The sequence below is a fragment of the Staurois parvus genome, unplaced genomic scaffold (assembly GCF_062004578.1).
Source record: "Staurois parvus isolate SC_StPar_1 unplaced genomic scaffold, SC_StPar_1.0 ptg000025l, whole genome shotgun sequence".
NCBI lineage: Eukaryota > Metazoa > Chordata > Amphibia > Anura > Ranidae > Staurois > Staurois parvus.
Window position 1 is genome coordinate 8,552,690 of NW_028317821.1, and position 14,937 is coordinate 8,567,626.

A 14,937-nucleotide genomic window follows, 5' to 3' on the forward strand; every position below is an offset into this window, starting at 1 on the left:
GACATTACTATTTTATTGTTGAAACTGAAATACAACTAAATGGAAATTTCCAATGCAAAATATTGAATGAGAAAAAATATTTTAGCTATAGCCGGGATTGAATCCTGCAGTCAAAGCATCATCAGGCTTCAGTTAGTGGAGGACATTTAGGGACGGTTCACACTATAGAAATGCAGTCAAGATGCGTTCCGGATGCATTTTTGCGTGCGTGTTTTTGCACTCTTGTTTTTGATTAGTTTTTGACGCATTCCAGTGTGTTTTTACAGCATATAAATGTACCAATAATTCCTTATTTTGTCACACTTCTGCAATTTATTTTACTGAGTGGAATTGAGAAGTAATAATACAAAATCATCCTCTTTTATTTGAACCGGAAGCAGCTTTGCTGGCCAGGAATTACTTAAAGGATAAGTTCACTTTTTTCCAAAAAATAATAAATGCACGTTTTTTTGCAGGTAAAAAAATGTGTATTTATTTTTTGTTTCTGAAGCCTCTAAATCATTGCACCAGCGATCAGCAGATCACTTGTGCCATGCAGTTTTCCTGCAGACCTGTCAGTATATTTGCTTGCCCATACAGGATGTACGGGCAAGCAGATATACTGACAGGAAGAGGCAATGAACTACCAAGCTGCTCCACAGTGCCGTGGTAGTTCGCTGAGAACTCTAAGCCGACAGCCACAAAGGCTGTCGGGACTTTGTAGTTCATTCATTCACAGAACGCTGTGAATGAATGACATCGTCAGGTGGTCGGAACTCCATATGGCTGTGTTTTTTTTAAATTGTGACAGCTAGTGGTGAAGAGAAGATCCCCTGCTAGTTGTCACAAAGGGGAGCCGGTCCATTCGTAACATGCTACATGTTACACCCTGAATATGGGAGTAACATGTAACATGCTACGGAAGATGAACTTATCCTTTAAAGCATATGCCAAGGAAAAACAAAACAAACATAATTTGCAGTACACCTCTGCAATACATTCATGTTTAATTTTTATATCCATTTAAAAAAAAAGCAAAAGATGCAAAAAATATCTATTGATCTGCCAGAAATGCGCTCAGCTCCTAAACCCTGTTTTGAGCTAACAACACACAGCATTGTTGTTGACCGAGTGGTGTAAGCCCTGCCCAGTGGCTTTTACTAAATTTCTAAACAAATTCTAACAACGCCTCAACAGATATTTTTTCATATGTATCAAACAGATATTAAAAAAAACACAAATTTAACAGACTAAAAGGAAACCATCATGAGGGTTTACATACACTTTAACCAATGTGGTGGTATTAATTTGTATGTAATATAGAAATAATTCTTAAACATCCTTATAAGTAACTTTAAAATCTTTATAATAACATGCAGAATGGCAGTTTCAATAATTTTCAAAACATAGTTCATAAATCACAAAGTTTAGCCCTTGGGGATCTCAGACTATGTTACCAATTCGTGATGTCCCCCAAGGTCTGATTTGGTAAGACTGCTCTGGGAATCCAGACCAAATACATTTTTGGCCACTTAGGTGTTAGAGGAAAACAATATTTCCTGACTGGATATGTCAATTTACTACCTGGATACAATGTTCTATCACAATAACATTCTATTCAAAGGGGTGAATGCTTTGTATAGTAACTGATTATAAAGTTAAATTGTAAAAAGTTTATTTTAGCTATTTTTAGGATTCCTCCTTTTAAAACAACAGGGTTAGCTAAAAAACTGGAGCACATTGAATGAGGACAAAGTGAGCATCTGTTGCCACAGTAACCAGATTCCTTTATTCTTTATGCTGAAAATGAAAAGACGGCCTTTATGGTCAAAAACTACTTTTGTTTCTGTTTTTCTTTCTTCCAGCCTTAATAAAGAGGTGCCACCATCCTGCATTTAAAGTGAATCTAAACCCATATGCAAAAATGTAATATATTGCAGCTTTCCAGTACTTAGATGTCATAACTGAATCCATTTCCTTTTTTAAAGCGGAGCTCCACCAAAAAGGGGAAGTTCCATTTTAAGGACTGCTCCCCCACTCCCCATTAAGGATTGGCACTTTTGGGGAGCGGGTACCTGAATTTGACAGGTACCCACTCCTACTTCCGGTCTGCTCGCTTAGGAGGAAGGTGTCCTCCCTCCCTGCCTCCCTGTAGTCTTTTGGGACACATGACAGATCCCAGAAGACTACAGCACTATTCATGAAGCGCAGCGCTACTTGCGCATGCGCTGTGAAGCTGCAAACTATCACAGCTGGGTGCCCACACTGAAGATGCCGGCCTCCTGGAATCTAGGACGGCTGGTGAAACGAGCTGTGGGGGACATACCACTGGACCGAGGGACAGGTAAGTGGCTGTTTTTTAAAAGTCAGCAGCTACAGTTTTTGTAGCTGCTGACTTTTATTTTTTGATAGGTCGAGTTGAACCCCGCTTTAAGACCTTTTTCAGCTTATATAGAAAATACCTGTTGATCTTGCCAGAAATGCTGTGTTCTTGTCACTTCCTGTGAGCTGAGCATTGCCACAAAGGGCAGAACAAGGCTGAAAGTTTCAGAAATACAGTATACCTTCAATAAGTGCAAGCATTAAGTTATATTTTATATTTATTCTAGCATATGCATGTTTCTTGATATTGACTTCTGTGAAATCTACGTTTTGTTTAGACCTTGTGCATTTTGTCCAGAGCAGAGCACAGAGTGTTCAGTTCATCTTTGATTTGGCTCAGTGCTGTCTGAACTTTTTGGATAGAGTCTAATACTTCAACACTGCATGTCAAAGGATCATAGCGAAGTGAAAACAGTTTCTTCATCTTTAGGGCATATTGCCTGCAGAGAACAGAAGAAATAATTATGATCAAATCCAGATTTTATACTTGTTTACATGCTTTTATTACTGTTGGATTTACTAAATATATTCATATATATATTTAGTATTTTAATAGTTTGGTTCTAATTAATCTTATTATGTTTAACAGTGTTTTAAATGAGTTCTTTAAGCACAGGGCTGTATCTCAGAAGGCAGAAAGGACTTAAAGGCTAAGTTCATTTTTAGACCCTGCTTCATGTTGCTCTCACATTTTGGGTGTAAAATGAAGTGTGATTGCACACACCATTCCAAAAACACAAACCACCCAACCCCATACCTGAATAGCAGGGTGCCTCTGCCTGCTGAATCTTGTAATTATTTGAATTTAGCATGGCTATTCATTGCTTCGCCCAGATAGCCATCTCATCAAGGTCTGGGAATGCTCAATGGTCCCATCTATCACTGCAGCAGAGGAACTATGTAGAGCATGCAGGAGATCCCTCCTCCCTCTCCATACTCTGTAGCTTACGCACACTTCCTCCAGCTGAGTAACAGCAGGTCTGTACCCCCATATGAACCTAAGACTGGGGAAACGCATTGCAAGAGCTTTGCATCCATGATGCACTGGTCCTGGGAGCATTGCTCTACAGACTTTGTTGCAAAAAAAGTAGTAAATACACCTTGATTATGAGAAAGGGTGGACTTAACCTTTAATTTAGAGGTACAGTGGATATAAAAACTCTACATACCCCTGTTAAAATGTCAGGTGTCTGTGATGTAAAAAAATTAGATAAAGATAAATCATTTCAGAACTTTTTCAACCTCTTAGGTGGAGGGAAGTAAAAATAAAAAACTAAAATAATATGGTTTCATAAGTGTACACACCCTTACACTAATACTTTGTTGAAGCATCTTTTGATGTGATTCCAGCACTCAGTCTTTTTGGGTATGAGTCTATCAGCATGGCACATTTTGACTTAGCAATATTTTCCCACTCTTCCCTGCAAAAACACTCCAAATCTGTCAGATTGTGAGGGCATCTTCTGTGCACAGCCCTCTTCAGATCACCCCACAGACTTTCAATCGGATTCAGGTCTGGGCTCTGGCTAGGCCATTCCAAAACATTAATCTTCTTCTGGTGAAGCCATTCCTTTGTTGATTTGCATGTATGTTTTGGGTTTTTGTCATGCTGAAAGATGAAGTTCCTCTTTGTGTTCCACTTTCTAGCAGAAGCCTGAAGGTTTTGTGGCAATATTGACTTGTATTTGGAACTGTCCATAACTCCCTCTACCTTGACTAAGGCCCCAGTTCCAGCTGAAGAAAAACAGCCCCAAAGCATTATGCTGCCACCACCATGCTTCACTGTGGGTATGGTGTTCTTTTGGTGATGTGCAATGTTGTTTTTGTGCCAAAGATATCTTCTGAAATTATGGTCAAAAATTTCAACCTTGGTTTCATCAGACCATAACACATTTTCCCATATGTTTTTGGGAGACTTCAGATGTGTTTTTGCAAAATTTAGCAAGTCTTGGATGTATATGATTTTATTTCATAATTCCTGAATTATGTATCTCAATCTTGGCTTATATTTCCCCCAATTTCCTTCACAGTTGAAAGAAGGAGGTGAGAGTGAGCCAATATGGTCCTACTGTATTCCACAGTTTTTTCAATCTAACATTATGGGTTGGGGTGGGTTAGTAACCAAACTCTATGGTTGTAAGGTTGTGTGATCAGTAGACTGCATAACCAGAATATATACAACCCCTGGCAAAAAGTATGGAGTCACCACTCCTGGAAAATGTTAATTCAATTGTTTAATTGTGTAGAAAAAAAAACAATCACAAAAACTATTTTCATTTAACATTCTAAACTTCTGGCTTTAATAAACACTTAAAAACTGTACTCAATTGCAACTGTTTTTGCAGATCAAGCAGAGAAATAAATGTGGAATCACTCAATTCTGAGGAAAATATTATGGAATTGCCATGTACTTTACAGTTCTAAAGTAAACATCTGCATCAGATTACATCTGCTAATTAGTCTGCAGTTAAAAAAGAGTGCTTGCACACCTTGGTGAACTGTTGCATCAAATTGACTGACATGGCTCCACCAGGAGAGATGTTAGTTGAAACAAAGGAGAGGATTATAAAACTTCTTCAAGAAGGTAAATCATCACGCAAAGTTGCAAAAGATGTTGATTGTTTACAGAATCTGGACCAAGTACAAATCAAATGGGAAGGTTGTAAAAGGGAAGCGTACAGAATCTGGACCAAGTACAAATCAAATGGGAAGGTTGTAAAAGGGAAGCGTACTGGTAGACCAAGGAAGACATCAAAGCGTCAAGATAGAAAACTTAAAGCAATATGCCTTGAAAATAGTATATGCACAGCAAAACAAATGAGGAACAAATGGGCAGAAGCTGGAGTCAATGTCTGTGACCGAATTGTAAGACATTGCCTAAAGGAAATGGGATTTACATACAGAAAAGCCAAAAGAAAAGCATTATTAACACCTAAACAGAAAAAAAACAAGGTTACAGTGGGCTAAAGGAAAGCAATCATGGACTGTGGATGACTGGATGAAAGTGATATTCAGTGATGGATCACAAATCTGCATTGGGCAGGGTGATGATGCTGGAACTTTTGTTTGGTGCCGTACCAATGAAATGTATAAAGACGACTGCCTGAAGAAAACATGCAAATTTCCACAATTATATCAGGTAAAGGTATGGGGGAGATGACAGTCATTAAATCTTCAATTAATTGCCCAATTTTATATTGAGATTTTGGACACTTTTCTTATTCCATCAATTGAAAGGATGTTTGGTGATAATGACATAATTTTTAACCACTTGCTCTCTGGAGGATTAACCCCCTTCCTGACCAGGCCATTTTTTGTGTTACGGCACTGCTTTACTTTAACTGACAATTGCGCAGTCATACAACGCTGCACCCAAATTAAATTTATGTCCTTTTTTCCCACAAATTGCACTTTCTTTTGGTGGTATTTGATCGCCTGTGTGGTTTTTATTTTTTGTGCTATCAAAAAAAAAGACTAACAATTTTGAGAAATAAACAATATTTTTAACTTTTTGCTATTAAACATGTCCAGTACAAAAATTAAAAAAATCAAATTTTGTCATAAATTTAGGCCAAAATGTATTCTTTGCTAAAAAATCCTAATACATGTAAATTAATTGGTTTACGTGAAAGTTATAGCATTTACAAATGGCGGTATATATATACTGGAATTTTTTTTTTACTAGTAATGGCAGCAATCAGCGACTTATAGCGGGACTGTGAGACTGCGGCGGGCAGTCTGACACTGGGGAGGGAACTGACTTGGTGTCACTGACATCCCCAGTGGCACCAATACAGTGATCAGTGCTAAAGAGCAAGCACTGACACAGCACTAATGGCACTGGGCAGGAAGGGGTTAACATGGGGGGTGATCAAAGGGTTAACTGTGTGCTGGGAGTGTTTTACTGGGGGTGTGTGTTGGTGCTTCACTGTAAGCACACTGTGCACAGCCATCTAGAGCAGTGTGCCTGAGCCAACAGGGAGGAAGACTGTTAGTAAACAAAGCAGCACTCCTCCCCATCGGAGATCCTTGGTAATCATCGGGCACAGGCAGGTAATCACCGGCTGGGACCCGGTGATTGACAGCTGTGGTTGTGAATACGTGATTTTGCGCACCCCTGCCGCCCTGTAGCAGTATATCTGCTATAGGACGGTCGGGATGTGGTAAGGATGATAATGCATTTTGCATAGGGCAAAAGCCATGAAAACTTTCCTTCAAGAAAGACATGTAATGTCAATGGCATGGCCTGCAAATAGTCCGTACCTCAATCCAATTGAAAATCTATGGTAGAAATTAAGGAAAATGGTCCATGACAAGGCTCCAACCGGCAAAGCTGATCTGGCAACTGCAATACGAGAAAGTTGGAGCTGAATTGATGAAGAATACTGTTTGTCGATAGTTAAAGCCATGCCTCAGAGAATTCAAGCTGTTATAAAAGCCAGAGGTGGTGCAACAAAGTACTAGTGGTGTACTGTAGTGTTTTTTTTCATGATTCCATAATATTTTCCTCAGAATTGAGTGATTCCATATTCTTTTCCTATGCTTGATCTGCAAAAACAGTTGCAACTGACTACAGTTTTGTTTCTTTTTTCTTTTTTAAGTGTTTCTTAAAGCTAGAAGAGATAACTAAAGCCTAGAGATATTTGGAGAAGGTCGAAGATTTGCTGCAATAAAACATTTATGATGCTGTGAGATGGGGAAACAGCTCTCATTGTTTGAACACTGTTTGTGTGGAAGTAAATTAATGTTTTGACTGACATTCTGCGGTTTAGCCACACGATGTCACTGTTTTTCTAACACCGCCTCAGATTGCATAGATATTTGTATATTCATGAAGAGGTGGGGTTTTGCACACAGAGTTTGAGAGAACAGGAAAGAGGGAGGGAAGCCATGTTTTGGAGCATGGTGAATGGGGGGCCCTGTGAGCTGAGAATCTGCTGACATCCAGGTGTGGGGGCATCCTTCAGTGGCCAGAGCTGCCAGGAAGCTGATGAGATTGCTGCCAGGAATGCTGATGAGATTGCTGCCAGGGAGGCTGATGAGAGCAGAGGAACTAAGCAACATATACGGCAAGACCGCATGCTTGTTGGAGAGACATTTGTTCTGTTCAGAGTCACCAGCAGATGCAAAGCAGACCCGGGTCGGTAAGATTGTGCACGCACCTCATTTAAGTGTTGGTGCCTTGAGACTGAGTCCAGGCCTATAGTTAGTTAGTTAGGGTCTGTTTGTGTCAGGCCATAAGTGTTGTTACTGATTGGAAGGACTCCACAACTTAAAGTGACATTTCACATTGGCGAGCTGATAAAATCCTACAAACTCAAGCCAGACTGGCATTTTGCTCAGAAAGAATACTCAGGCACGTGCTACAGGACCAGTTATGGGAGAGAGAATACTGTAGATTTGTGTAAGATTGTAAGCTGTTGTGTTGCTCCGCAGGCTAGCCCATACCGTACACCCATACACTGATTCCTGCTCTTTTAGGGTAATAACAGGTAAGGTGTGGCAGCTTATTTGTGCCCCCAGTAGGTAAATTACTTCTCTTTCTACCTTCATCCATCAGAAGGCGCCGTACTGTGCAGCACAAGGGTCTCAGCCTTTGGGCTGGGTGTATGTAAATTTATTGTATGTTTCCAGCATTTGTGGTTGTGTTTATTTGCCACATTTAAGTAAAATTCTGTTGTGGCAAAAGCTGGTGTTGGGGTTGCTTTCCTCGTTCGTGACTTCACTGTATCCTGGGGAGCCCACCCCGGTACACGGCTTACAATGCTTTTCCAAAAGCTACTGTTAGTTATTCACAGATATATTTTTGTGTTTGACCCGTGTTTCTATATACACCCACTAACCGGAGTTTGGCTTTGGAGTCATCAAAGCTTTCGGATACAAAATATACCGGCTGGAAGCTGTTGTCTTCATAGGGCTGGATTGCAGTCATTTCTGGATCAAAAGGTCGAAGCTCAGGCTTATTTGATAATGCATACTGAAAAGATACAGAAATGAATGTAAATATATGCTATGGAAAGGAAATACTACTATTGCCAATGATCCTGTGTCCTGACTAAGCCAGAGATGCAAAATGTGTTGAACCAGAACACCCAGGATTAAGAACTCATCCTTTTTGGAAATCCGTGCATGCACATTGTGCGCCCCCTCATTTTAGCAGCAGCTCCTTCTTCCACATTTACATTATATGTGGTCATACTTATTGATTGATTTAATACTTCCAAGATTTAAAGATGAAATGGTCCTAAATGAGGTTAAAATCCTAGTCCCCAGCCTCTGGATATGTAGGCATACTCATTAGAAGTGCAGAGCTGTGTCATCTGCTCTGCAGCCTTAAAAATAGGGGGTGTAATTTAGGATACACTGTTTTCTGATGAAACTCTCATAACAGATGTAAAAGGGTCTACTTTACAAAAATACATTAAAATGTAGCATATAAAGGGTTATGTAGGACAGCATTTTAAGGGACCCTCATAAATATGCTAGAGCAGGGGTAGGCAACCTTAGAGAGACGGAGATCTACCTGAACAACTTTGGAATAGTAAAAGATTCCCAGGCACAGTGCTGCCTCCTCACACCTGATTTAACCCTCTAATTGCTGTACTACCATTTGCAATCCCGTGCATTTCATAGCAATCATTGGTTTAAATCGCCTCCTCACCACCTGTCAAACAGACTTGGCTGGCTTGCATTCAGGAGTTTTGGTGCACTTTAAGAAAGATTTTTGGTGCACTTTAAGAAAGAAAAACACACAGGATATAATAGACGTGGAGGAGTGAAACTGGTATCACTTCGCATGGAACCGGAGCCAGCACTACAGAGGAGGCATCGGCTTATGAGTCTCTTGCTCCCTACTACAACGCCAACTATACAGTCCCTCTGCATTGCTTTCTGTTTGATGCTCTGGGATGGTGGGTCAGCAAGCCCAGACCGCGATCTACCAGTCACCTGGTAACGATCTACTGGTTGCTGCCCCCATGCTAGAGGATTCTGCACTTTTCAATTAGGCATCTGGTGATCATGTTTGTTGTGTTTATTCTAACCAGGGAGTAAGGTTCCATGCACACTAGCTTTTTTTTAAGCTCCTAGACACTGTTATTAGCATTTTTTCCTGCTTATAGAAGCTAAATAGTGTTGTCCATGTACACTACTTTAGGCTATTAGCGTTTTTAGAGCTTCAGCAACACTCCTAAATGATACTAACAGCTTTTTTCTAGCTTTTTTCTTCTTGTTTTGCTACATGTACTGTAAAAATGCTAATAATATGCTAACACTCCTAAAAGCTTCTGAACGCTACTAAAAATTGCTATTATCAGTGTTTTTTATCCAGTGATTTTTCCAGCATTTTTGAGCCTAAAAAAAAACGCTAGTGTTCATGGAGCCTAAATGTTACATATGGATTTTAATGGCTTGTGACGATATGTTTGAAAGCATATTATTTTACATTGACCAGTATATAAAATGGAGACCACGGATCTCCAACCAGACCAACCAACCCTGTAAATTCAGTCTAAAGTTAGCCCTATAATGTTGTTTACATTCACAATGAAGGATGGAAACATTCCGATCAATATGCAAATAGAATTTTCAGGAGAATAGTTTGCGTTTTCAAAATATACCTCTTTGTAGACCTAGTGACGTCATCACTGGGTTTCTTAGGTACACTTTGCTTTTCCGTAATCTCATATTTTGTAGGAGGAGCTGGATGATAGCCCTGCACCTGCATGGTCTGCCTTGCCTGTGATTGACAGCAGACAGCAGTGGGCAGATTTTATAGCTATTATTGGTCTGAGTAGTGGCTATGGAATCCGCCCACTGCTGTCTGCTGTCAGGCACATGCCAGGCAGACCTGATGGGAAATTAGTCTCTTAAATTTCCCAATCAGGCTCCACCCACTTCAAAAGGAAACTCCTTGGTCATGCGCCGGCTTCATATTCATGTACCTGTTTCTGACAGTTACATCAACTTGTTGCAAACACTGACAATTGTAGTATGGTGTGGTATCTACAACACTCTTTATGAATGCCATGGTATATTTTTCTTTCACTTTGCACACTGAATTTTCACAATATAAAGTTGTGTTCATTCAATCTGCCATTTTTTCTTTCTCTCGCAAAAGATTGAGTATTAAAAGTGAACACATGTTCACCTAATATACTACCATTCACTTTGCAAAGTGGACATAAACTTTTCCAAGTGAACATTCACTTTGCTAAGTGAACAGTCTTTATTTAGTAAATCAACCCTACTGTATCTGTTTCTTTTGTACTTACTAAATGTGTTAAGAAAACCTCCGTATTCAGGAAACATTTAAGCATTAAGAGGAATCAATGTAAAACAGAGGACAGCTGGAAATGGTTATATTAGTGGGAAACCTGGTCACTCCTGTAAATAATATAACTGCTGCTTGAATTTATTAAAAATGAAGTGACAATTTCAAATAACAGTTATGTATCTGCCTACATATTACTATATATATACAACAGGCCTTAGACAACAATGTTTTATACAGGTTGCAGACTGTCTCTTGTGTTTGTAAGTCTTCAAGTACAAAATTACGATGATTAAAAATGATTTCACTACAAGTAGCATCACATCTGTAAATACACATACTCTTTTTTAGAAAAACATTTTTTTTTTTTACATAAGACCATTCTTACCTTAAGCTCCCCATAAGATGACAGCAAACCAGCTCCATAGGCTCTGACAGAATCATTCTGCTTGCAGAGTCCAAACTCAATGGTAAACCAATAAAGCTAAAATACAGGATATCAACTGTTTTATCAAACTGCTTGTGTAGTATGATACTGTTAAATTATAATAATGACCTGTATTCTGTGCTTATACAGTTTTGCGTATTTTCACTGTTTCACAAAAGAGACACAGATTGAAAATGTACAAGTATTTATTCACTTACCACAGTTTTAGTTTTTAGATTTCGTAGAAGTTTTGTCATTTATGCTTTACCTTGATGATATACTATCCCCGAATAATGCTGTCAAGGTAAGTAGCTAGTACTGTTCTGCAGATGTGGTTTTATTCTTGTTTGAGTAAGTAATCAAAATAACGATGGCAATACAAAGCGAAATATGTTGTGCTGCATACTATAGTAAGTATGCACTTTATATATTTATACAGTATACTAGTGGGTATTAGATAGTTGTTTCCATGTTGCTTAGTAAAAGCCCAATTTGGGCTACTAATTATAATTAGCGTTAATAGCTAGGCAACACAAGTTTCAACCAATTGGCTATACATGCATACCAACAAATCTGAGAAGTTTGGATGACTGACAACAAAATTGACTTCTGGATCATGTAGGGAAAACACAAGTGATTGTATGGTACACAAAGTCATCCAATATCCACCTACTGGATGTCCAAGTGATTAATATATACCTCAGGTAGGAGGGTTGACTTTAGAGAAACACAACCTCTAAAGTGTTTTCTATCGTTCTAAAAACTTTCCAGTTTAATATTACTCATGTCATCACAGTCATTTGTAAAAATAGATTTCAAGTTAAAGGCTACCACTTAAAACATGTTTTATAGTTTCTATTCTTATTGTAGAGGTCATTTGCGTTGTCAGTGTCACACTTACTGTTGACAATTTTTGTATATCTTCATCAGCTGCTCCCAGTGAAGCTATACCAATATCCTGAAAAATGCAAAAATAAAAATCAGTCCCCAGTATATGAACTGTGCAATTGGTAAAAATATGTTTTATTTGTGTTTTTGTTGCTATTGTTAGTATTGCAATAGTATTAGTGGCATTGTGAGTGGTAGTAATGTTAACAAGCATAGTCAGAGGTGAATGTACCATTAGGCAGAGTAGACTTGTGCCTATAAGTGACAAAGGTGGCTTTACCTTATTTATTTATGTTATTAGGTATTCATTTTCTGATACTACTGGGAACATTTCATATCAGATTATTTACACATTACTATATTATATTATTTTATGTCATGTTAGCCCCAGGAAAACAAGTACATATTTTGCATTAACAAGATAATCCTATTAAAAGAATGTTACAAATGCAGCCAAAAGCTTGTTCCCTACCAGCATTCTTTAATTACTAGCCTACAGGGCACTTATACCCCCTTCCTGCCCAGGCCAATTTCCAGCTTTCAGCGCTGCCACATTTTGAATGACAATTGCACGGTCATGCAACATTGTACCCATATGAAATTTGTATCATTTTTTTTAGACAGAGCTTTCTTTTGGTGGTATTTAATCACCTCTGGGATTTTTATTTTTTCCTAAACAAACCAAAAACCACTGAAAATTTTGAAAAAAAAAGTTTTTTCTTAGTTTTGTTATACAGTTTTGTAAATAAGTGATTTTCTCCTTCACTGATGTGCGCTAATGAGGCTGCAGTGATGGGCACTAATAGGCTGCACTGATGGGCATTGACAGGCATCACTGATGGGCACTGAAAGGCAGCACTGATATATGGCACTGATACATGACACTGATATATGGCACTGATAGGCGGAACTGATAGGCAGCACTGGCTGGCACTGATAGGCGGCACTGACTGGCACTGACTGGCACGGATAGGCGACACTGACTGGCACTGATTGGCAGCACTGATAGGTGGCACTGATTGGCATTAAAAGGTGGCACTGACTGGCACTGATGGGTGACATTGAAAGGCAGCTCAGATGGGCACTGATATGTGGCATTGATGTGCACTGGTATGCACTGATATGTGGCATTGATGTGGCACTGATGGGCACTGGCACGTGGCACTGATGGGCACTGGCACTGATCAGCACTGACAGGTGGCACTTCTGGGGCCACACTGATCATCAGGGCACACTGATCATCAGTGCCCTGATGATCAGTGTACATGTCCCCTCCGCGGAAAGCCGATTACCGGCTCTCCTCTCCTCTCGAGCTGTCAGCGTGACAGCTCGAGAGGAGAGAAATGCCGATAACCGGCATTTCCATGTTTACATGTGATCAGCTGTGATTGGACACAGCTGATCACATGACCGAGCCAACATCTTCGGCTCTTTCCGTGATCCGCTGTGTCCAAGGGACACAGCGCACCGGCGATCGCCGCGCTGCGCGCTCCCTGAGCCGTGCATGCGCAGTGAGAGTGGTAGGACGTTATATGACGTCCTATCAGAACGAGAGAACCACCTTGCGCCCGTCATTGTACTATATGGCGGGTGGAAGGTGGTTAAAGAAGGATACCTTCTCTCTGTTTGGAAGCACTAGTCTCTCTGCAGAAGTCTGACATGACCCCTGCTGAATCTAAGCTACAACTCTCCAATCACCAGTGAGCATGATATTGATGATTGCAGAATTATGAATCAGCAGGGGGTATGTCAAACCTCTGCAACTGCTGAGAGACAACTGCTTCCACACAGAGAACAAGAAAACATCTTAACAGCATGAATGCAGTAGACATGCTTTCCTACTAGGGTTGTAGCTGTTTTCTGGAGAAAAAATAAATACATTTCCAAGCTTTTTGTTTTGCTGCACATGGAGTACATTAAAAACTAAAAGATCACTTTAGCTTTAAATCTCCATATATACAATTTCATTATGATTCAAGTATATGTATTCCTTTTCAAATCTGGTGGCAGATGGTGCTAAGTCCAAGTTTTCATTCTGCTTTGTAAATGAATGTTGCAAGTTGAGACAATAATTTATCTGTATGATTGGATAAGTAAATTGGATAGATAAAAAGGAGCACAGGTATACCTTATTCACAAACTTAAAGTCCATTTCTGGGCTTACTCCTTTCAGTATACCCCTCCCCTATCCACAGTGCTCCTCCTCCTGCCATAATATCCCACCCCCTTTCCATTCCCCCTAGAGTGTTGTATTTATTTTTTTATTTCCTTTTCCAAATGTTTTCAGGATGGTCATATGATGTGCAGGGTCCATTTTTCTTCAGGTCTTCTCCAGCGCTTGGAGATCCTTGGTGTTGCAGAGTGCAGTGATGATGTCTCTGCATTTATGCATTTGACTGCAGGCTGTGGTGGTGCTCACTTTGGGTGTGGGTCCATGAACTCACAGGATTACCAGTCTTTAAGGCTGAATATTGCAGAGAATGCTGCCACACTGTCTTCCAGCATTTATATGGTTTTATTGTAATTGAAAGTACATGGCCCCCAGCAGGAGTCACACTGGTGCATTTGACCGAAGGGGCTTAATCATAGGGTTAGATAAACAGAAAGGGGTGGACTCATTTCTATTTTTGTATTAATTCCATTTAAAATGTCTTAGAAATAGAGGAGCAAGAGAAAAAACAAGACCAAAAAAGATTTGCTTATTTGGGTGTCCGTTTGTGAACCAGCGGTAATAGATCGCTGCTCAGTTCTCCGGCATTCTCGGAGAACAAAGTTCTCATGTGAATGCAGTTTATGAAGCAGTCCTCCGTACGAAGGGAGAACGGTTTCCAAACGCTGAAGAACGGTCTACAAACTCTGAAAAACGGCTCATTTTACTATAATCTCTCCAGATTATAGTAAAAGACCAGTTTACTAAGCAGAGGTAACTTATCTCTGCTTAGTTTGCGGTCCCTCTGATTCTCCAGCTCTGGGCTGGAGAATATGGAGG

The 14,937-nt window shown here is 39.7% G+C and overlaps 1 protein-coding gene across 1 annotated transcript in view; it reads right to left on the reverse strand.

The window, feature by feature from the left end:
- Positions 1-954: 954 nt before the first annotated feature.
- LOC149471231 (tyrosine 3-monooxygenase-like) overlaps positions 955-14,937 on the reverse strand; it is a 77,340-nt gene continuing 63,357 nt past the window's right edge. The window contains exons 9-12 of the mRNA XM_089652737.1: positions 11,962-12,018; positions 11,022-11,117; positions 8,205-8,338; positions 955-2,801 (exon numbers count right to left, since the gene is read on the reverse strand). Coding sequence (XP_089508863.1) covers positions 2,636-2,801; positions 8,205-8,338; positions 11,022-11,117; positions 11,962-12,018 — 453 coding nt within the window. The 3' untranslated portion in view covers positions 955-2,635. The remainder of the gene's footprint in view (positions 2,802-8,204; positions 8,339-11,021; positions 11,118-11,961; positions 12,019-14,937) is intronic.